Consider the following 24,035-nt stretch of genomic DNA (forward strand, 5'->3'; position numbering starts at 1 on the left):
TACACTAAAAATAATCTGTTAATGTTAACAGAAAGCCTGTTGTTTGAGTGATGCTAGAATGTATTGTGTTATTGCAGCAAATTGTTCTGTTAAATAAAAATGTATAAATCTAACAAAGATTCTATTAGACCAACAGGATATTATGTTGGATATGACAGAATATTAATTGTTATAATAACAAAAGACTGTTAAAATTAACAGATTATTTTTTTTAGTGTTCCTGGTATACAACCATCGAAATGGTGAAGTAGAGGCCTCTTATATGGCTAAACTCGAGCATAAAATTATGAATTCTTGAGAGCAATTTTACAAAATAAAATGTATAACGTTATTAAAAATCACATTCTAGATAGGTGAGCTAATAAAGACTTGACATACTTGATAAATACTTAAATATGTATTTAAAGTCACCACGTGATCGGTGTTGCCAGTGATGAGAGGGTTTAGAACAGAATTGACAACAAATGTCAAACCAGCAAGATTTAAGACAATCTATTATGAAATGTTTGATGAGGTATTATCTACAGACCGGTTAAGGGTCTCTCTTGAACTCTTCGCGTACCTTTTTTATTTGTAACTGGACAGTTTTAGATTGGTAAAATCTATGGAGGAAACACTTTGACTTTTTTGCTGACAGAAATACACGCATCACCGGTAACGATTGATAGTTACAGCCGTAATTTGTACATGAAAAGGTCATTAAACGAAGAAAGAGGGCTAGTAATTAAACAATCTGTCACACAGAGATCATATAAAAATCACAGATAAAAAAGGTGAATTTTAAAACGAGTCTTATATGCTTATGTACAAATTGGACATATGGTAATCATTTAAGTATATAGAATAAAATGATATTTCATGTCGCGGGACATGAATGTACAAGGAAGTGGCGTTAAATATAAAGTAAAGGAGATGATACACGTATTAATGGTCTCACTATGAAATGAATGAAAGGTGAATGCGCGTTTACGTCCATACGTGTAATCCAAAGCTTCTTCTAGAGTATAGGTCTCATCACATTTTCTCCTAAAGCAAACAAAATCTTTAACTGTTCATATCCAGGTATATATATTACAAGTGTAATATTTTAATTTTAATTTACAAGTGTTGTTTAACTGGATATGTTTGTACAACACGTATGTACACTGATTAATGTCATTCCTCTATTAACAATACTTGAGCTGTTTCATTGATATTTAAAAGAAAATCAGATCTAAAACGTACCAGGCACTCTGAACAAGCAAAATATATTACGTCTAAAACTTTTCAAAATGCTAGCACAAAATTGCAGTCACTCTTGCCAGTTTTACTTTTATGGCGGCACTCAATCTTGCTACGGACATGACCTATGATTCTGATGAAATATGAAGAACTAAAAGGTCACCTACGGTACATATTTATAATGACATGTTCCACTTTGGCATAGATCGCAGTAAAACGTAATAATATATATATATATATATATATATATATATATATATATATATATATATATATATATATATATATATATATATATATATATATATATATATATATATATTAAATAGGCTGTTGCGTTATATGTTATGAATGTTTCACAAAAGCCACACAACAGGGAAAGAAAACGCACATGCTATATGTATGCATCGTATAGAGTTACATGGCTGTCTCTAGCGGCTGACGTGGCTTAGGTGAACCACGTGGGGAAGACCGCGGGACCGGAGATTCTCGTGGCGTCGGCTGATATGGCGTAGGCGACTCCCTCGCGGACGGCTGATAAGGTATAGCAGATTCTCGTGTCGAAGGCTGATATGGCATAGGCGACTCTCGTGTCGACGGCTGATATGGTATCGGTGATTCCCGTGTCGACGGCTGATAAGGTAACGGTGATTCTCGAACTCTATAAGGATTCCTCATCTCTGACGTGTTTGGTCGAATAGAATCTGGAAATGGTGCGGGTGACTCCCTTGCTACCTGTTCATATGGATTGGGTGACTCTCGAGCTGTCTGTCGGTAAGGAGCAGGTGACTCTCCAGCTCTCTGTTGGTATTGAGCGGGTGGGGCGGGTGACTCTCGAGCTATCTGTTGGTATGGAGTGGGTGACTCTCGAGCTCTCTGTTGGTATGGAGCTGGTGGAGCGGGTGACTCTCGAGCTATCTGTTGATATGGAGCGGGTGACTCTCGAGCTGTCTGTTGGTATGGAGCGGGTGACTGTCGGGCTGTCTGTTGAAATGGAGCTGGTGACTGTCGGGCAGAGGTATCATACGGGGCAGGGGACTGCCTGCTGGGAGGGTCTTGGAGGCGCTGGAATTTGTGTGCCTCTTGCTGTTCCCTCCTGCGATACATAGGCCTGACGCTGGGCAAAGAAGTTTGTCTCTGCTCGGCACTGATGGGAGTGGGAGCGAACCTGACGACGGGCTCTCCTCGTGCGTTGTACTGGTACTGTAAATCCCCCTGTGATGCGGAATGCTGAGTAGGTCCCGCCGAGAGCTGGTAGGGAGGGGGTCTCACCACATTGTCATTAGAACCGAAGGTACTCAAACTACCGCCCGATTTGCTCCTGTCACTGCTCAGATCCACGCTCCTGTCGTTCAGTGAAGTGTTAGAGTACAGTCTGTCTTCCACCGGCGTTTGTCTGAGGGAAGAAATTTCGTTCTCCAGCCCAGGGGCCGTGTACTGGTAAGGCGGAGGAGCCTGGCCTTTATAATCCTCATACTCTTGGTTGGTCGTGGACGTCTCGGTTGTCTTCTGGGATTCAGCATCACCATCATCCTCATCCTCGTCAAATTCATCGTCGTCGACTTCCTTGTCATATTCATCATCGTATTTGTCATCGTCAGTATCGCCACCGTTGTAATAGCCCGTGTTCACATAGTGGTCAGTGCGATGCGGGTAGGATTCAGGCCCACCTTTTGACTCCACCGATGTGGACAGACTTCGGTCAAAATAGTAGCCATTCAAGCGGGGCTTGTCGAGGGTTTCCGTGCTGGTCTCAGCCGTTGTCACACCAGAGAGATGCATACCACGAGGACCCTCAGAAATGTTATCCAGACTTCGGGCCCGGCTCTGGTTCGGGGTTCCACGCTCGGACAATCCGGCAAGGGTAGTTTTTGAGCGCGCGGACCTCACTGAGGATCGTATGGATTCCCGTCGCTCGAACCGCTCCGTCTTTCGGCGCTTGGACTTGATGCACCACAAAATCCCTAAAATGAGGACGATGACCAACACTGCACCAATGACCCCTCCGGCAATGCTGAAGGCCAGGATAAGAGGGCGGTCTCCGGGTGGTGAGATGTAAGGATCTGAGAAGACAAAGCAAAACAAGATGAGTCTATTGTATGACTGGCAGGAATTGGGTGGTTTCTGAAATGGTTGTATCAATACATGCATGATTGCATTTCTGCCTCTATCCGCATGGACTAGTTTTTATCTACATTATTAAGGAGATATATTCCGTATTTGTATATTGTGTCTATTTCAGTTTGCTCTCCATGCCGAAAGACAAAAACAAAATCGCAGCAAAAACAATCTTAGAATCCGTGGTTAAGTAATCCACTCTTGGTTCATATTGCTATTATTGTTGTATATGTGACCTAGTCTTTTCTAAAATTAGTCTTCTCAAATACCAAAGTTAGTGACTACTAACAAGAACGCCAACACCTGGTGTTACTGTTTTACTATAAAATATTCCGCCCATTGTGAGTAAAATTCCACAGACAAAACACTAGCGGAAGGTAAAAGTAATTGTTTAAAACGCTTGTTGTGACGTCACTATTCAGAAACCGTAATTTCCTTCTCAATTTCAAGAGGGGCCTCCGTGGCTCAGTTGGTTAGCGCGCTAAGGCAGCGTAATGACCGAGGAGTCTCTCACCAATGCGGTCGCTGTGAGTTCAAGCCCAGCTCATGCTGGCTTCCTTTCCGGCCGTACGTGGGAAGGTTTGTCAGCAGCCTGCGGATGGTTGTGGGTTTCCCCCGGGATCTGCCCGGTTTCCTCCCACCATAATGCTGGTCGCCGTCGTATAGGTGAAATATTCTTGAGTACGGCGTAAAATAACAATCAAATAAATCAAATCAATTTCAAGATGCAAAATAAAGACAAGTTGATGGAAACTTGACTTTCCATTGAGTCCATCTCATTTTTGCTCATTTGATCGTTTGGAGGATTCCTGAAGACATATTGAGGTCCCGTACACGAACTATACGCACCTCTCTCACATATATAGGGTAACATCAGCCGCTCACAGTCTTCTTCTTCCACCACATAGATGACCCTGAAGGAGCTGCAGCGGTTGGGACGGACCAACCCGTACACCCATACCTTTAGGTCCTCCGTATACTCGCTTTGAGAGCTGCGCACGATTGTGTGCAGAAAACGTTCACGGTCTGTACTTTCAGCCAGGTATCCACCCGCATCCTTGATAAAGTCAAACAGAAAACAATTAGATATGCGATAATCATATCGCGTTTAACTTAATCTCACCTATAAATGCAGTATTGTGCGATGTGAGGGGTCACCCATTTTCCAAAACTCCGTTTATCCAAGCTACGAGTACAGAGAGGGAAACGCATGTGGAATTTTTGAGTTGAACGAAGGTAACGACGACATTGTGATACTTGATACATTTGGTCACACATTAACGGTTACCTAGGCAACGCCCAGATTGTAATACTCGATCTATTAAGTCAAACGTAAACGGGTACCCAAATTAGGCGACAGTGTGATACTTGTTATTTAACTGGTCACTGGTAAACGCTTATGTACATATTCTAGACATCAGATACAGTACATTAGAATGCCAGGGTCATCCGCAAAATTTGTCAGTTCGTAAATGCTGTTTGGAAAATCCCTGATGATGTACATGAGAGATTCTTTGACAAGTAATATATTACTTAATGGGGGAAATGATAAAACATGCGGGTGACAAATGGCTGCTTACTTTACAGAAAGCCTTTGCTCCTTCGTAGCTCAATGCTCCACCCATATACCTGTAACAGCGGTCATTCTGCAGACGCCATCCCGCTGGACATTTACCTGGAGAAACATCCAAATTTTCACATTTCAATGAACTACGTTTTATGCGTTTTCCACGGATTGGCGGCAAATCTGATCAGATGAATTCGGGCGAATGGACAACACAGGGAAGTAAGAAATTATGAATTAACTCTAGTGGAAGTTCGATCGTATTACTTCAGAATATATACGAAATGACCTGTTGCTTCCCAACTGTAAACAGATTAGTCTGACACATGCCATTGTGACAATGATATTTATTCCTCAAAAGACCAGTTGTACTGAAGCGAAATCATCTGGAGATATTTACACCAGATAGTATGGTTTTATAGTTGGTGGCATGATTACAAGATTGCTCGAGATATTCGGCGACTGTCAGGTTTCTTAGGGTTATGAAATAAATGAACGAACAAATGATAATGGCCTAACATGACTTTAGCACTAGTATCTTGCAGCTTTGTGGGCGGCTAGAACAGGTTTACACCACCAGAGAGATGAGTAAGTGTGCACGTCTGAAAATGAGTAAGTGTGCCGTTATTGAAAGCCATACAGGGAAAAACGTCACAAAAGTGGACAAACTATCTTGCAACGTAACTTTGAGATGAAAATTTTTTGGGTGTTAATAACTTTCAAGAATTAGAATATTTAAATTTCAGTTGGAATTTTATAATTGCTCTAAGCACCTGTGTGAGAATCTGTAAAGTATAATGGCAAAGCTCCTTACCTTCTAGGAAGGACTCGTTATTCGCTTTGGCCGGGAAGAAGATGACGGATATGAGTCGGTCGTCGTCATTACTGTCCCAGATTTTACCGTTGATGTAAGAGCCTACCCAGGAGCCCCACCAATTTCGAGAGGCGTTAATAGGTGTGTCTTCCATGGTGCGACCGTCTTGTAAACTGTAAACATCATATTTGCCGTTAATTTACAGAAGGAGAGAGTGATTATAGGCTGTACTAGGAGGGAAAAGTAAATTGGTACAAACGTGGAAATACTGAAGGCATTATGAGAATTAATTTCAGTAAATTGACAATGAAATCGTCAATCAACACTTGTCGAGTTGAGATCACAGCTCAGGAAGTAAGATTCTGCAGTGTAAACATGGGGACAAAGACTGATTTTTTTGGGCTGTTCGTACATTTCATATTCAATTAAATTTCGGTAGTTGTATGGTGTCTGGAAGAGTTTTCATTTAGATGATTTCTTGGAGGTGGTCAGAAAAGATTCATAATTTTTAATGAAGGGGGAATGGAGTGAGTGTCCCACATTTTCAAAAAAATACAAACAGTCAGAAAGGTAAAAAGCATGTCTGTTTTTATATTTACATGACTTTCGATCCAGAGACCAGTTCAAAGTCGCACAGTGGGTTTACAAGGTAATTGTCGGTGATCTTTGGCTTGCCTCGTCCGGCCAACACCGTGGCACTGAGCTCCGCTGAAGCGTTGTTGTCGGCAAATATGTTCTTAGCGTACAGCTGCTGGGTGGGCACAGCCTCCGCGTTGTAGGCTCCCAGAACGTGGTGACCGTAGTTATTTGTGACGACATTGTCGGTAAAGTTCACCAGGACCTCTTCTATGTTGATTACGTTTCGCCAATCACCAGCTGTGTTGTTGAAAAAGTCGTTTTCGTACACGTAAACCCGTTGGTAATGGTGACCGGTGATATTAAGGGCCTCGCCGTTTGTGGTGAAGGCGAAGACGTTGTTCGTGATGTTGATAATCGCTCTAGTGGCCACAGAACTTGTCTTGGCCACCAGTTGCATTCCGCCCCTGTTTCTGTTGATGAAATTATTGCTGAACTTGAGCGTCCGTGTGTCCTGGATACCAATATCAATGGCCGGCCATGACGTCAGGTTCAAAATGGCCACTCCGTTGTTTTCAATCCAACAGCGCTCGATGAAAATGGAAGGCGTCACCTCGCCGACGTTCAGGTATAAAATAGCGCCATCTTGGTTGTGTTTAAACACAGTATTTTCCACTCGATGGTGATAGGTGCTGTCTGTAGATCAAAGCATACACAAAATGGGCAGCGTTATGTTAATAGCTCTCAGGTTATATTATTTATTTCCTTGAGAAGTATTACACTTATAAGGGTTTAAAAGCGGAGGAAGGCGGGCAGAGTATTAACTCTGTATATAAGCAGTACGGTTTCCTCCCACCATAATGCTGGACGCCGTCGTATAAGTGAAATTTATTTATTTGATTGGTGTTTCAAGAATATTTTACGTACACGACGGCGGCCAGCATTATGGTAGGAGGAAACCGGGCGGAACCGGGGGATACCCACGGCCATCCGCTGGTTGCTGGAGGACCTTTCCACGTACCGCCGGTGAGGAAGTCAGCATGAGCTGGACTTGAACTCACAGCGGTATAGGTGAAATATAAGCTTAAAACACCAATAAAATAAATAGATAATTAAACAAATAAAAGCTTTACCAAATATTCTCATCGATGAAAGTCTTAGGCAATAAATAACAAAATAATAGACAATACTTCTGTTAACAATTTCATTCTTTAGACATTGTTTAGACATTGTTTCAGCGTTTGGCTTAGCGTAGGTTAATTATGATGTATCCATTCGTAATTTTTCATTTATAACTCCGTTGCAATCTGCTTCAGTGATGTAAATGTTAACGCTCCTCGCCCAATCCAAAACAAAAGAGAAAGTTTTTAATTTTGGCATTTGTCTTACCTGGGTAAGAGAGACCGGACTGTGGTAGGGTGACAACCTCAGCGATAAAGCCGTATGTCCACTGTCCAGGGGAAGCGTGTACATGCAGGACCAGTGTTCTCTCCGAGGTTGTGGAGGTGTAGCTCCGTAATACAGCGCTCTCCGGACTTTGGGCCGAGATCTCAGCCAGCATACTTTCGTCCGATATCGTCCTGCCATCAAATATCTCAATCGTGTTCCGAGAGAAGGTGTCTTGATACAGGTTTATCTGCAAAAACCTCAGCGACACTCTATTGAGAGGAGACTCACTGGTGATGATTTTTACGCAATCGTGATTCATGTGGCTGTATTTGAAGAAGATAATAGATCTCTCCTTGATAACTATCTGTTTTTCCATTCTACACATCTCAACCATTCCAAAGATATTGTAGGGAATTGAACTGGTTACCAGTGGTTTGAAGGACGACCTCCCTTCGTGACTGGACTCTCCGTTCAGCACTAATACGTTCAGCCCGTAACCCAGATTGTCCGTTACATTTAAAGTGGAAGCGATAAGACTTTCTCTAGGTGCGATGTAGTCTACGGCGTTTGACGCACACGTAGAGATGTTTAGATGCTGTAATTTAGGCGCCAGGTAAGTGGCTTGGATTGCCCCAACTTTCTCCCCATGCAAAATCCCAGCTCCCGTAATGTCGATGTACTCTAAAGCAGACCGCTTTCTATTGGGGTCGTCAATGATCGTCGACTGCTCTTCGTAAGAGGCTGGGGCAAAGCGAATGTTGCCCCAGAAGTCGAACTGCGGGTCTAAATTACGTTTGCCGCACCTAACGAAGGTGTAATTTGCAGCGTAGACGCACGGCAGTAGATTGTAGTTGATTCGTTTCATACACTGCTCAAGATTATCTTCATTTCCTTTGCAGTAAAATGAATTTGCCCAAAACTCTTTTCGGAAGAACATGGGTCTGCCGTAGACGTAGTGATCATACAAATGACTAAACCTCACTTCCACGTTGATAGTTTCCTTGCCCAGCTCTCTGCAAACCACTTCAGCTGTCTTTTCATTAAACTGTTTATCACACATCAGGTTATAGCTCTTTGAAGTAGTGTTATACAGTTCCAAGAAGCCTTCATCCTCGTTCATGCCACCAACAAGTCGTAGCCTGTTTGAAGTAGCGCGACGATTGCGGGATAAGTTCCTCGAAGATGGTTTGCGCACAGGCCCCATTTTTATTCGACTGTACGGGAGACCTCGTGCTTCAAGAATTCCCAGCACCAAAATCCCCACATTTGGTTGAAACTGAAACTCAGTGCCTGCTGGTATTTTCAGGATAGCTCCTTCCATTACGGTTAAATCTGAATAGACAATATATGGCTCTCTTCGGGATGGGATGGTAAAATCCCTAACAATTCTTCCACCCAGTCTGTCCAGGTCAATCTCTTCGTCAATGGCGCTTCCTGGTATGGTCTCAGCGTTAAAGTCCGCCGTATCCAAGAAGGGGGCGTACTCAGCAATGGCAAAATTGTTCCAGTCATCAAAGTCAAATATTCGCTGTTTTATTTGAAATTGTATGACCGACCCCCACCAGTTTTCAATAACATTCATGGTATTTCGTAAAGACAGAGCCATGACGCCTGCAATCAACTCGTATTGCATGTTGATGTTTTCGAAGAGATTTCTATTGGCCGTCACGTTCAAGACGCCCCTGAATGCCACTGAATATGTATGGGGTTGATTTCCTATTGGTTGATTTGAATCTGGCCGGTTATTCCTAATGTCATTGTAATGAAATGTTCCGCCTACAACAGCAGCGTACTCCGAATGACTGGCCATGTCAAACTCCACCATGAACCTACCCTGGTTGGAGGATATGGCGTTTCGTTCAAATCTTAGGTCCTTTTCCATGCCCGAGATTGCGATCAGTCCAAGCCTGCACTTGTTGTCACTAAACGTATTCTGCATAATCGACACATTTGCATAATACCCATTGATGATGAAAGCAAAATTTCGGTTATTTCTGAAGACAGTGTTGTCTAAGGTGAAGCTGTGTATCTGACGCTCTTTGCGGTCATTCACTCGTGGAAGTTCCATTTCAAAGCCTCCTTGGTTGTTTTCTAAGACGTGGCAATGTTCTATGTCCCAGTGCCACACGTTGTTGGCAAAGTCAACGTGATTGTGCTCAGCGACTATACCTATGCCATTACGTGTGATAGTACAGTAAGTCATGATATATTGGATCACTGCAACTTTCTCGGGTCGAGTCATTTCCTCGTAAGATGGAAGGTCGTTTTCTCCAAATTTCGTAACACTTGGGATGAACATCGCCTCCTCTATGTTTCCTGTCACAACCACTATTTCAAACTCGAATATTTCGTTCCTGTGTCTAAAGAACACGTCCTGCTTGTAATTTGAAGGGTTGTTGTAGTGGTTCGTCACAATACCTTTGGTGTTGTAAGCAAAGGTGCAGTTCCGAACATACAGCCTGGTTTTTGACAGCTGAGAGTAACCGTCTGCGAGAGAACCACACATAGAAATATATCACAAATATTGGCAAGAACGAGGCCACGTTAGGAAATCTATTGAAAATAAACTTCGTCCATTGGTCAAATAGATACGAATGTTTGTTTGTATTAACAAATACTGCAAATGTAACAAGCTGAAAATATAAAATATTATTTAAAATACAATTAAAGGTAAAACTTCGCCCATTTTTCTTTTGACCAAAAACTGAACAAATCTTCTTAATTTTCGTCTATTAGTCTCATTTTGAAATTTTTTCTTTCTTCAGTGTTTTATGCTGTACTTGAGAATGTTTAACTTATGTTGTAGTGGCTAGGTATATGAGTATAACGTTCGTGTTATCACTTGAAAAACCTCCTAACGTAAAGAGATACAATAAGACATAATCTAAAATCATTTACCTCAATGTTGAAGGATCTGACATCTTAACTGTAAGCGGTATATATATAACTTAGCTACCCAGGAACCTGCGCAGAATGAACTGAAGTAACTTACGTGAATGGGCAACAAATGTGAGACGCCCTGAGATGATGCCTGAAGCCTGAATACGGATGGTGAGATATCGTGTGGACGAGGACAGTGGGAAGTCCACTAAATCCTTCTCTATCATCCATCTTGGCGTCTGCGAGGTAATTGAGTTTTTCTGATTATCAAATATGGTGACATTTTCTCGTTGCGTTAGAGGATTATAGTCGAGAATCTGAAGCGTAAGTCGGGATCCCGGCCCAGCGTCCAGCTCTAAGTCATGATATCCGTTTCTGAGCGGTACTTCAGTTGGATTCGTTACCAAAAACACCATGGAGTCTCTACCAACGGTATAGGTGGCCACTTTTAGCATGTCTTTACGGTGATCGGGATGGATAGAATTTCGGATACGTAGAGCTTCTAGTTCAGTGAATGAGGGATCAAACCGAAGCCCCGCCTCTCCATTTCCGGTCACGCTGGTGTAAGAGATTTCTAGAGATGTGTCCCTCGTGACTATTCCTGATCCAAGGTTATTCAGAATCTTGCAGCTTTCTAATCTGTTTTCGGATAGCGGGTGCGTAAATTTGATATCTATTCCATCAGACACCCCGTCCTTAACGGTGAGGTTAGTGATGACGTGGTAATTGTAGTCAATCCTCAGGGCAGGGGAATATTCCATGGTTGAAGAGTCCAAAAGACCTGCTTTTTCAATGATTACGTGGCGGATTTGAGTCTCATGTTGCTGTCCCCCTTTTGGCACTGCCGGGATAGTCACGCCTGCAAATGTTGACATAAGACAGAAAATATGACAAAAGCCTTTATAAATGACGAACTAATACATAGAATATACAATTCGTAACCTATTGTATGAAATTATGAAATATATGGTGTAATTTTCTTATGTTTCGAACCTCTTTGGCTTAACTTGTTTGAACGGTTTTAGTCTGCTGAAAGACAAGGTCTGTTTGTTTTAACGAGTTTGTAAATGATAAGCGTACTTATATCGATTGTGTGAAACCTCTTAATTGAAGAACATTTCCTGTGTAACATAATTGTGGGAAATGTTGACAGAATCCGTTACTTCCGTGAACAGATAACCCGGTACAATACACTAGCACGAGGTTCCATGATCAGAAGTAACATTTGGTCGATAACATCATCATTTAAAGCTATTCATGTATGGAAACTCGACAAGTTTGACCTCAATCCAGGATACATCTCGATGGGTCGGGAGGGAGACTCACCTGACCACGTTGGAGGGTGGCAGCGAATAATGACATCCTGGCTGTGATTACAGTAATTTGGCGACTTGTCTATTAGCCGGTCTGCTTTACATTTAGTCAGGTCTAAATCCATCTCGCGGCATCTGACGTCGGCCAGGTGCACTGGTTGCCAAGGACTACCCACAATCTTACGTCTCGGTGTTGCGTACTTAGTGTTATACGTCAGGCCGAGTTGCTGACATGCTAGCGCAGCGTTTGAATCCATCCAACCCTGAAGCATCAAAGTTAAAACAATAACTACAACTACAACTGTGTTCACAAAAAAATGTCACATTATTCTACGAGAATGGACTAAATTTCACACAGTAATGTCAAAATTTGATTTCAAATCTCAGGTAAGCTTTACCTTATATAAATTCGTATGTGTTTTTGTTACATAGCTTGAATGAATGATTGGTGGCTTAACGCCATATCGTTTAATAGGTACAAAGTGAGAGAAAGTTATACTGAAGGAGAGTCATCCTGGTAATAAGTTGTGGGAACAGTTGCTTACCTCATCACACACAGTGCCCCAGACACCATCTATTTCCACTTCCAGACGTCCCTCAAACTGGTCCAAGCCGTCTTCCAAACGGACACTGGCAGTGACATTCTCCACGAATATGTCCATCTCCTCCAGAGTGAACACAACTGGGTCTATCCTGGTGCCGTCGGCGACAAGGCGCCCATAGACCACGATACCCAAAGAATTCGCAAAGACTAAAGAAGTGCCGGGATAGACGGTAAACGGGACACCAGGCATCACGAAGATGTCCTTGTCCACGTAATACGTCTTAATGTTCCGGTCGGTTTGAAATCCAGGATGTTCCAGAACTCCTCCAATTGTATTATATCCCCTCTTGAATTCCCATACATAACGAGGTTGTATAGAGGTGTGGTTCTCGTACAGCCTGTTGTACTCAAGAGCTGGGTAATACTCGACCTGAGCTAAGTTATACCGATCATTTCGATCAAAAATTCTGTTGTAGATAAATTTCGGAATGGGGCTTCCCCACCAGTTCAGAGTAGCCTTGATGGTAACGGAGGGATCCGTGAGATGAGTGCAGACTTCTCGCACAGAGTCGGGATTTTCTATCCAGTTCTTTTCGAACACTATGCCACCTGAGGATAAGATCACCACAGCGTTGGCGCGGCTTCGGGAGTTAAGTCCTGGAAAAGTCTCGTTGATGAAGTTGTCTAGTAGTCTGTTAAACTTAAAATAGATTTTCTGCAAAGGACTAGCCTGAGTCAGTCTCATGCTGACCACATATCGACCAGAGTTATTCTTGAAGTCGTTTTCAAAAATGTTGTAATTCACTGGGAAGTCAGTGTACCATCGATTCACCAACAAGTCGTCACCGTTGTCAAATCGTACAGCTCCCATTTCGTGATTTCTGAAGGTATTGTTAGTGATTATTCCAGTCACGTACAACATAGGCGAGATCAGTATACTGTGTCTCTGATTGTCAGAAAACGTATTAAAAGCAAGACTAAAATTCATACTTTGTGAGTTTGACCTATTACAAGATAAAAACTCTATGGCCTCTTCAAAGTTGAACATGAACATGCTTTCGTTCACCAGAATGGAGCCACTCTTGCAGTAGTTCCCAATGCGGAAGGCCGTCCATTCATTCAGTGTAAATTCCGAGCGGACAACTTCCATTTTTTGGCGCAATTCGTAGCGCGTCTTGTTCACTATATCATACTCCGTTATAACGCCGTAACCCCTATTCTCCTGGATGCGAGTATTGTTCATCAAGATATAACCACCACTATAGGTAATGTTCACTCCTGCCAATGAGTTCTGTTCAATCAAGGTATTATTAAGGGTGATTTCGCCAGCACCTTGAAAGATGCGAAGTCCAGCCTCGTATCTGTTGTAGCTGATTTCGGTTGTGTTGAAGAATACTTTACTCCGCATGTCATGAATGTTCACGCCATGCATACTGTTGTTGGAAACACTGGAATTAATGAGACGAAACTCTGGATCGGGTCCTGTGGATGGAATATTGAAAGATTTTATGCTAAATTAGAACATTCTGAATATTAAATGACATACATTTAGTCATGTAAAATTTTATTGTACGTGGGAAGGTCTAGCAGCAGCCTGTGGATGGTCTTGGGTTTCCCCCCGGCCCTGTCCGGTTTCCTCCCACCATAATGCTGGCTGCCGTCGTATAAGTGAAATATTCTTGAGTATGGCGTAAAACACCAATCAAATAAATAAAATAAAAATTTGTTCGTTACCTGAATTGAAAAGCCTTCATGGATTAATTTTAAAAACACAACTGACGGAAACGTTACTTTTATTAAAGCAAAATAATTTGTCAGAATTTAGTTTTCATGTAATTATTCATTCTCTATCAAAATCGAAAACACTATCTACAGAAAAATGTTACGCGCTGCCGCAAAATCTTCCATTCCTGAGAGTAATATCTGTTACGGTTTGATTGACCTATAACTTACCATACTCAGCGTGTATCTCCAAAAGAAACCGCAGGCAAAACTTGTAGGTCGGACAACGTCGGTTTATGGGAAGACTCCAGTGGAATTCCATCGACAGTTCATTTCCGGATGTGCTGACGGATTGTGGGTAACTGCCGTTCTGGATTTCAACAGTTTGTATCAATTTCCCGCTTAGTGGACCTTCGTAGAGCTTAAGTGTCCCTGACACCAGTGGGTCTCGTTCAAATAGCAGGAAATGTACTGTTATACTTCTGTTTTGCGAGGTCTTTACCCTCTGTCCAAAAAGAAAACGAAAGGTTTCAGTGGATGAACAGCACATGTGAAAAATATTTCTTTCATGGTGTTGCTGTTTAACATATTCAAGAGTTTTTTTTACTTTTACATTGGCTGACAGTAGTACGAGGGGAGAAAACCACTGACCTCTAGCAATTTACTGACACTTTTTCAATAGTGAGGTACAAAAATGAACGCGATATACTGATGGCAGATGTACGGTCTGAAGTATAGGTTGTGCATAAGACTAACGGCGGGTCCACTGCCCCCTCCCCTCCGACTTTCCGCCACTGAAGTATCATGCCGAAAATGCCGACATGACACTTCGTCCATTCACATTACATTGACACCGGATCAACTAATCCTGTTTCATTACTCTAACCTGTCAGTGCTGAGCACCACAAATAATTAAGAGTGGGGAAGCTTTTTATAACAAATCATATATTCAACATTTTTTATACCTCCATATAATTTGGGTGTGGCATTTACTGCATGAGTTATAGGCGTAAATAATGTGTCTACTGTACCTGGATACAAGGATTAGTGAGTGGGATTTCTCCATTGAAGTCCCTCAGGTCCTGGTAAGCAAACCGTGGTAAAGCAAAGTGGGCGTTGTATGGTTGACAGAATGAGCCCACTTTCGTGAATTTATCCTCATAGCGCGAGATGGTGTAATTGACCATATGGAATTTGATCCCGTCTCCCCAGTTATTGGTTATATTGGTGGTATTGACCAGCATTCGTCCAACAGTCGTTTTAATAAGCGCCCCATGACCTATTTTAATTAAAATATTTATCTGAATTACACATGCATATCCTTCAGTAGAAAGTAGTTTGTAAGAAGACGATAAAAGTATGCCTGCAAGCGCATGCTGAGTAGGCTAACATGTCCATAGTGATGAAGTAGGCCAGCACGTCTCTACTGATGAAGTAGTCCATTATGGCTATATTGATGAAATAGGCCAGCACGTCTCTACTGATGAAGTAGTCCATTATGGCTATATTGATGAAATAGGCCAGCACGTCTCTACTGATGAAGTAGTCCATTATGGCTATATTGATGAAGTAGGCCAGCACGTCTCTACTGATGAAGTAGTCCATTACGGCTATATTGATGAAATAGGCCACCATGTCTTTACTGATGAAGTATTTATTTATTTATTTGATTGGTGTTTTACGCCGCACTCAAGAATATTTCACTTATGCGACGGCGGCCAGCATTATGGTGGGAGGAAACCGGGCACAGCCCGGGGGAAACAAACGACCATCTGCTGGTTGCTAGAAGACCTTCCCACGTACGGCCGGAGAGGAAGCCAGCATGAGGTGGACTTGAACTCACAGCGACCGTGTTGGTGAGAGGCTCCTTGGTCATTACGCTGCACTAACCCGCTAACCAACTAAGCCACCGAGGCCCCCTACTAATAAAGTAGGCCAGCATGTCTATACTGATGAAGTAGGCCAGCATGTCTGTATTGATAGTAGGCTAGCATGTCTATATTGATGAAGTTGACCAGCAAAGACTATACTGATGAAGTAGGCCGGCAAGACTATATTGACGAAGTAGGCCAGCATGTCTATACTGATGAAGTAGTCCAGCACAACTATATTGAGGAAGTAGGCCAGCATGTCTATACTGATAAAGTAGGTCAGCATGTCTATACCGATGAAGTAGGCCAGCATGTCTGTATTGATAAAGTAGGCTAGCATGTCTATATTGATAAAGTTGGCCAGCAAGTCTATATTGATGAAGTAGACCAGTAAGTCTATGCTGATGATGTAGGCCAGCAAATTATACTGACTGGACTACACTGGTATATAACATCTGCATGAAAGCTAGAAAAATCCACTAAATACAAAAGTAATGGAAGAGACAAATCAAAAGTGAAGTATTCGTCGAAGGACAGATGAAAACTAAAAGAATGTTTTAAGTCATTTTTTAAAAGACTTTTTGATAAGGAATTAATTGGATTTAAACGCTTGAATTCTAAGGTCAGTTTTACGGAAAATACTGCCAATGACAGGATATGGACGTTGTACTATTTTCAGTTACATGCACCTATATGAAAAATTCTTGTAATCATTACTTCTCACTGAATAAACAGAAGTTGTGATCCATATATTAGTTATGTTATCTAACTCTAAATACCACTGAAAGAAGAAACTACTTAACTAATCTTTTAATCACGAGATTATTGAAGAGTAAACTCATTTAAAAGTTTTTAACTTTAAAAGTCTAATCAACTTTACTTTACTTATTAGCTTCTTTCTCTTGAAGTGTACCTCTATTGTGTGAAATTGTGCTGTTTGCCAGTCGAACAGACCCCTTCAGGTCGGTAAAGTTGAGCCCATCATGGGCTCCATACATCAGGGTTATCTCATTGATGTTGGGGGCATGTGGGTTGGCACTGATGGTTGCCATGGGATGGCGGATGTTCTTGGAGGCATCTCGTATGATGTCCACGCCAGCGTAAGAGATATCTGCGTACTCAATACGCGACAGGGACTCGTTCACGATTATAGCGTTGTTTTCCACCCGAATCACCTCTGCGGTAGAATTGAGAAACTCGATTCCACGCCAATGATCCAACGCCAGGTCGGGCCGGAAACCCTCGCATTCAAACCCGATAACCTGTTGGCCGTCTGAAACATTAGAATTACTGTAAGACTTCTTGAACTGATCAAAACGCGGTTTGGCCTGGCGGGTCAAGCGCCCTCTTGTGAAAACAACAGCTGATCCATCCAGAAAATGAAGGTCGATTTCACAAAGCCGGGTTTTTGACATGTCAAGTTAAAAGTTGATTTAAAGGTTTATTTTCGAATCCGCAGTATTAAAATAGGAAACACCTAAGGAGTGTTTTATATGCCAAGATAAATCTCTTACAATTCGAATTTCTTAGACCTCCACATGTAGTAAACGATGTGTTAAGATTCATAAACTATGACTTCAGTCAAAAATCACGTTGTGAAACCGACTCAGGACCAAAAGGCTGACTCAGGTCTAGCACAAAACTTAATTCTAAACTTCAGAACAGTTGGTTATGCTGAAGTTGTGACTAACCACTGAATTTTATATTTTAGGACAATGAAGACGTGTAAACTGGCATGACAAAAATGAAAAAAAAAACATTAGCAGAAATCAATAAGAAGTTAATACTAATCTCGTATTAAGCTTATGACAGTTTGATAATCCGAAGACGTGAAGTAAAGGATACAACTTTGAAATAAAAATAACTGATGACTCATTAAATACCATTTACAGACTTATTTTTGTCGTTTATTTGTTTGTTTCTTCGGGTATTTGATTGGTTGGGCTACTTGCCTTTAGGGAAAGTCCCTTGGGGAGAGGGATACACAAACATTAAGTACAATTGTATATTACGATCTTTTATAGACACAATAACAACTGCGTTAAGAAACCTCACAATAATGGACTTACCACAGACGTGACTGCCCATGCGTATCTCAAATTTACCGGGACAATTCCTAATGTCGTTCTCCGAACCTCTACACCCCGGCCTCTCGTACAGGATGTAATCAGAGACATTCTTTGCAAAGGAATGGTAAGTGAAATTTCCATGAAGGAATCCCAGACTTCGGCAAGTCACATTAGCGTCGATTTTCGTAAAGCTGGAGAAGAATAGAAAGACCATACATCCAAAACTCCACAGTCCTGCAATCTCATCATACCGCTACCGGTACAAATTCTGTAAGACGGATCTGAAGCTAGAGACCACGTGGTCTCCTTAGTAACAAACGGCGTGGGTGAAGAAAACGTTTCTCCCAACGTTACAGCATACGAACATGCCTATTTCTGAATCGCTATCAGCGATCTTGTACGTGTTGGATTTGTATAATTGTCAGCTTTCCAGATAGTTTGAGTATTTCTGCAGAGCTTTCTTGACGTTATTTTGTACAACTAGGCCTTACTGGTCGCTATCCAAGTGGCAAAAAGTGAACTTTTCCCCAATGCTTTAACATTCAGTGGCCATTTTGTTTTAGACACGAAAGAGTCATCTCGTGACCTCCAACATCCGACCCATCTTACAGAATACACTGAATGTTACATAAACGGATCCGATTCTTGAGCAAAAAGGATTTAGATAGAGGGCTTATAATGACCAAATATCTTATATTTTTAAAAACTTTCAATGGCCTAATATGGTACGTTTTTCAGGATTTTCCATGACCTAAAATGTTTTCCTGGATTTCCCACGACCTAATGTGCTATGTTTTCCAGGATTTCCCACGACCTAATATTCTACATATGTTAAAGCATTTTCAAAAATTGTAACATAAAATGCTTTCAAGGGCTTGTCTCAAAATACTTTTTTTTCAAGGACTTTCATTATCTTGAAAATCCTTGAACTAAATCCAAGTACTTTCACATGTTTCAAGGACAGTAGTAGGAACCGTGTATATACCATGGGACAATACCTTACTGTATGTCGGAATCATCAACAATAAGAATAACACACAAACTTATCAGGCAAATTAAAATGCACCAAAAGCAGAATTCCCGAACCATATGAGAATCAAATCTTTCGAACGTGTTTAGTGGTCAAATGAATTTTGATTTGTACATTCTGTCAGTGTTATAAATGAACAAATCTTTACAAAAAGATATAAAGTTTAAACTATTCAGTCACATAATTTGTCCATGAATCATATATATATATATATAGACTGACAACTGAAAGAAAGTAAATGAGCCATACGTTCACACACCAAAGAGGGAAGACCTCACTTTTGTACGTGACAGAAATATTCCACAAATATATATAATAACATAACTCAATAACATATCTATACTGATTTTTACATATATTATAAAACTGCATGTTACCGTGTATATGAATGCTTTAATGCTTTAATGCTTTATTTATTTATTTATTTATTTGATTGGTGTTTTACGCCGTACTCAAGGATATTTCACTTATACAACGGCTGCCAGCGTTATGGTCTTTCTTATTTATGACTGTGCTTGACACTGTATGACTGCCGACGAGTTTTATTACAATACGTTTGCTGTTCTTGTACCAAGCAGTGGCTGGCCATAAATGGGCTGTATGACTGTTTTACAGCAGATTCATACTTCAATGTAAGTAATTTACTGATCTCCTCTCTGTAAAACGGTCCAAGACTACAAGCCGCCGGGACCACGAAGCAATCTTAGACATAAGTCAGAATTTCAAATCGCGTTAAAGGTTTTATTTCGCGTATAACAAGGTTAAGTTATTGTGAAACAAATTTCAGCAAAAAAAACAGAAAAGAACATATCAAGGTTAATGACTCAAGTTTTAACTTAAGTCTAAGATCGCTTCATGACCCTGGGGCGAGGTATGTTGATGATTTCGTAGGTCTATAAGTGCTAATATACGCGAGACTTTGAACGACTAAAACTTCATATGTAATCATACTATTCACAATATAACACACATGTTACACTTCTAAAGTCTTTTTTCAAACTTAATGTAACTACAGCATTGTTCTAAATGCATATCAGATTTCAGAAGGATTCGTCCATGGATTCTTGAGAAGCTTCCTAGAAGTTTCGTTCCATATCCAACATGTCCGTGACATAGTGATATAGAAGAACAAACTTCAAAACCATTAAATATAATATCACAATATATATCTGCCACAATTTTGCTACCAAATTTCGAACAGCTGCAAATTGCAGTTTTTAGAAAAACGTGAAAAACAATGTCCGAAAAGAATAATTTGAGCACTCCAAGCAGGAACAATTAAGCGTTTAAACTTTCAGATTGCAGGCCTAATAAATAGATAAGAAATTTTTGAATCGCTTAATATGTCTAAATGCACGCGCTGTTTATCTTGCAACTATATTTAGGCCTTACTTGACATAGTTAGTGCAGACGCCGCGCCATTTGCCGTGGTAAAGTAATTCCAGTCTACCGTCCAGTGTCGTGTTGCCGTCAACCAGTCGTGCACCATCCGGCCACAGACTGGAAAATTTGGAGGATTTGTCCGGGTCTTTGGTAAATGTAATCCTCTCATCCGGGCTTCCCTGTTAGAATTACAAGTAAGTAAAATTTTCAAACTGAAAAAACCCCCAAAGAAATGCGACATTTTTATCTAAATGCTATTAGCTTAAATGTTAAACTTTTATACTAACCTTCTTGGCTGTAACATACAATAACTGAATATAATAGTAACAGCATAGAAGACAGAATACACAAGATATCTCTGCAGTAGAAGCTGGTATGTAAAACATTGAAATGAGGACTTTTTGTTATATTTTCTTAGAAAACAGCTTTATAGACACACTATATCTAGGCATACATCAGGTAAATTTATGTACCTTATGCACGATGAATTAGAGACAACAGCAGGACATATAACGCTTTGTGAGAAATCACTTAGAAAAAAAAAGTGACTTTGGCCAACAAAGCGGAAGTTTTGCGAGTCCTGTAGTAAGAAGGCTCATTGCGTAGGCGATGCGATTCATACACTAGAATCTGTTTCCCCATAGGACAACTATGTCTGTAAGTCCGTGCCCTTAACGAAGTACAAACATCACTCTATTTCACACTCTGACTCAGTTTCAACTATATTTTCTTGCTGCCTAACCTCCAAAAAGAACGACATGACTTCCATCATTTATTTCTGCTTTTAGCACGCTGGTTTTATCATTATGTAGCGCAGTGTATGCAAAGATGTTAACTTCGTATATACTGCAGAATACACATAATATTTTTCTATTTGGTTCAATGTATAAAAATGTTCTCTCATCCCCTCTCCCACTGATATCAGATATTTTACCATAATATGTAAAATGCATCTGGCTGTATTATAACTTATACCACATGTGTTTCGATGGATTTAGAGCGTGGACAACGTGCCCGTATAAAGATAGAGAGGCACTGAGAGATTCATCGGTCCATGTACATCTAATATAGGCTACAAAACCCCATTTGTTTCACGGCCTGGTTATGTATTGTGCAAAGACATTTCAAACCAGAATGCAACCCATGATAAATGCAACACAAGTTCAACTACCTCTAAGTTATTTTCAGGTGAAATATAATATCTACGTATACCACTTGAGGCAGTATATTCATTTTTATATTACTTGTACGGCACATCACTTGTGCGTGCATGTATTATCTTATATTTAGCTTTGTCTGCATGTCACTGGTGTATATATGACAAGACCTTATATACTGCTCCCGTTCTCCAGTAATATTAATAAGATATTTTAAAATATCAAAGTTGTTTAGATATAATCCTAGACTTTTCAATATGATGAATGGAATAATCACTCCAAACACATAACACGACATTTTGCAAATTGTCAACATTGAAAGTCAAGAAAATTAACACCCTTTTTAACCTTTTCTTTATGCTTTGACGTCTGATCATGAGACTTTGATCTTGATCATGAATACACTGTATGTTACCACCAAACGGTATAGGCATTGCCAAGGAAAAATAATTTCTTACGTTCAATCCATTGTGTAAGTTTATGTTATGTAGATAGAATTTACCCACTACAATGTGACGTCTCATTCTGCATTACAGTCATTACAATAAATTCTGCAGAGTTATAACGGTCTGTTGTAACATTGAAACTCTATGCCCCCCAATTCTGACACTAAGCTATGTACATGTATATGACCAGCCAAACAAGAAATATACAGGTATTTGTCTGTAAACGAAATGTTATCTTACCCACGCTATTAGAGTTCCATTCACCCTAATGCCATAGCCGGGTGAGAAGTGGAGAACTGAGCCGGGCTCTATGTACAGACATCCTGACGGGGCTATTTCGATGTTCCCGTTGATCTTGTGAGGATTGTCCGCTTTGATCAGGGCCCGGGGGTCCTTGATGATTCCCCCTGTGGGGTACGTATACACTCTGGGGTCCCGACACCGCGGCGGGATGTGGAACAGGTTATAAATGATGCCGTTAATGACGGTGGGTCTGGGGTAGCCCTCCCCGGGGGGTGGGGTAAACTTGTGGACCTGACCGTCCACCCACCCCACTGCCAACACTGTCATCACCACCAAGCGAATACAGGTAAATATGTGTCTGGGACCTGACGCCATTTTGACTGTTCGGTTACCTCACCTGCCTGTGTTAAGACTCCGCTCAGGTACGCCTAACCTGAACTGACTGATTTACCTGGATCTACACCATCACACTTGTTTTTCTGTAGCACGACAGTCACAGGTAAAAAATCCTACCCCCATAAAAATAAGACTATGGCTTATTCAATGTCATTAAACAGCTTCTCTGTCCCTGCCCATGATCACAACCGTTGGCTTGACATGGTTCAAAGGCTGCTGTGTCACGTGACTCGGCAATGACCCAGTTTTACCTGGGTACGTCACAATGTCGTTCCATTTGTCTGAGTAACCTGTATGGGGATTGGGGTGAGGTGAGGTCATTGGGGCTGGTTTGTGTACATCCGGGTACTGGATAGATATGTTGTGTGGTGTAATCCTACTTAAGTGATTGGAATACCATATGAACTATACACATATAAATATATCATTGGTATCATGCTTAGTCAGGATTCACGTTTGCGTTATAATAACAAATATATGCAAATATATATATATATATATACTTCTGGAAAAGTGAATACATGCAGCATTATATTATACGAATTCACCCTTTTTAATACACTTATTCATAAGAGAATAATTATTCACACGAGTAATATCACACAAAAGCAAACTAAAAAGAAATAGTGAGATGCTTCAGATATCTGCAGCTTATTGGACCGCGGCTTTACGTCAGGACGTTTGACAGTTACCTGGCGGTGCAGTGCTTTCCCTGTTTCCGTCCAGTTTCCGTCCAAACATTAAACTGCATGACTGCGTGAAATATTATTACTTTAAGAATGACATAAATTATTATTCAAATAACAAGGAACATTCATCAATACTGGAGGTGTCCGTGGCAAAGGTGGTTAGCGTGCCAGCGCAGAGCAATGACCCAGGAACCTCTCACCAATGTGGTCGCTGTGAGTTCAAGTCCAGTTCATGCTGGCTTCCTCTCCTGCCGCACGTGGGAAAGTCTTCCAGCAACCTGCGGATGGTCGTGGGTTCTCCAGGGGGCTCGGCCCAGTTTCCTACCATAACAATCATATAGGTGAAATATTCTAATAAATGTAAAATCATCAATAATGCAATGGAGTTTGTGAGTAACTTTGTTAAAGGTTTGTGGCTTTAGTGTTCCGGTTTCAACCATCTCTAAAATCGACCGCTATATCATTCAGGTGAAACATTCTTGGGTATGGCATTGACCAATACTCAGTTAATCGATCGATCAATCAGATTTTTCACCATCAGTATCCCTAAGCTAGAATTGGAGATGACGATGCACATCTATGTACAGAACTACTTCAACCTGAATTCTTG

The 24,035-nt window shown here is 41.0% G+C and overlaps 1 protein-coding gene across 1 annotated transcript; it reads right to left on the reverse strand.

The window, feature by feature from the left end:
- Positions 1–1,533: 1,533 nt before the first annotated feature.
- On the reverse strand, positions 1,534–22,915 carry LOC135468180 (protein bark beetle-like). The gene is made up of 15 exons (XM_064746270.1): positions 22,338–22,915; positions 20,504–20,673; positions 18,082–18,272; positions 16,926–17,285; positions 15,173–15,420; positions 14,373–14,646; positions 12,421–13,901; positions 11,889–12,138; positions 10,675–11,421; positions 7,683–10,169; positions 6,317–6,989; positions 5,718–5,890; positions 4,920–5,014; positions 4,189–4,396; positions 1,534–3,284 (listed from the first exon to the last, which is right to left on the reverse strand). Exons 1-15 carry the CDS (start codon positions 22,713–22,715, stop codon positions 1,639–1,641), a joined length of 9,381 nt encoding a protein of 3,126 aa, XP_064602340.1. The 5' UTR covers positions 22,716–22,915; the 3' UTR covers positions 1,534–1,638.
- Between the last annotated feature and the right edge of the window lie 1,120 nt (positions 22,916–24,035).

Source organism: Liolophura sinensis, chromosome 6 (assembly GCF_032854445.1).
Source record: "Liolophura sinensis isolate JHLJ2023 chromosome 6, CUHK_Ljap_v2, whole genome shotgun sequence".
Taxonomy (NCBI): Eukaryota; Metazoa; Mollusca; class Polyplacophora; order Chitonida; family Chitonidae; genus Liolophura; species Liolophura sinensis.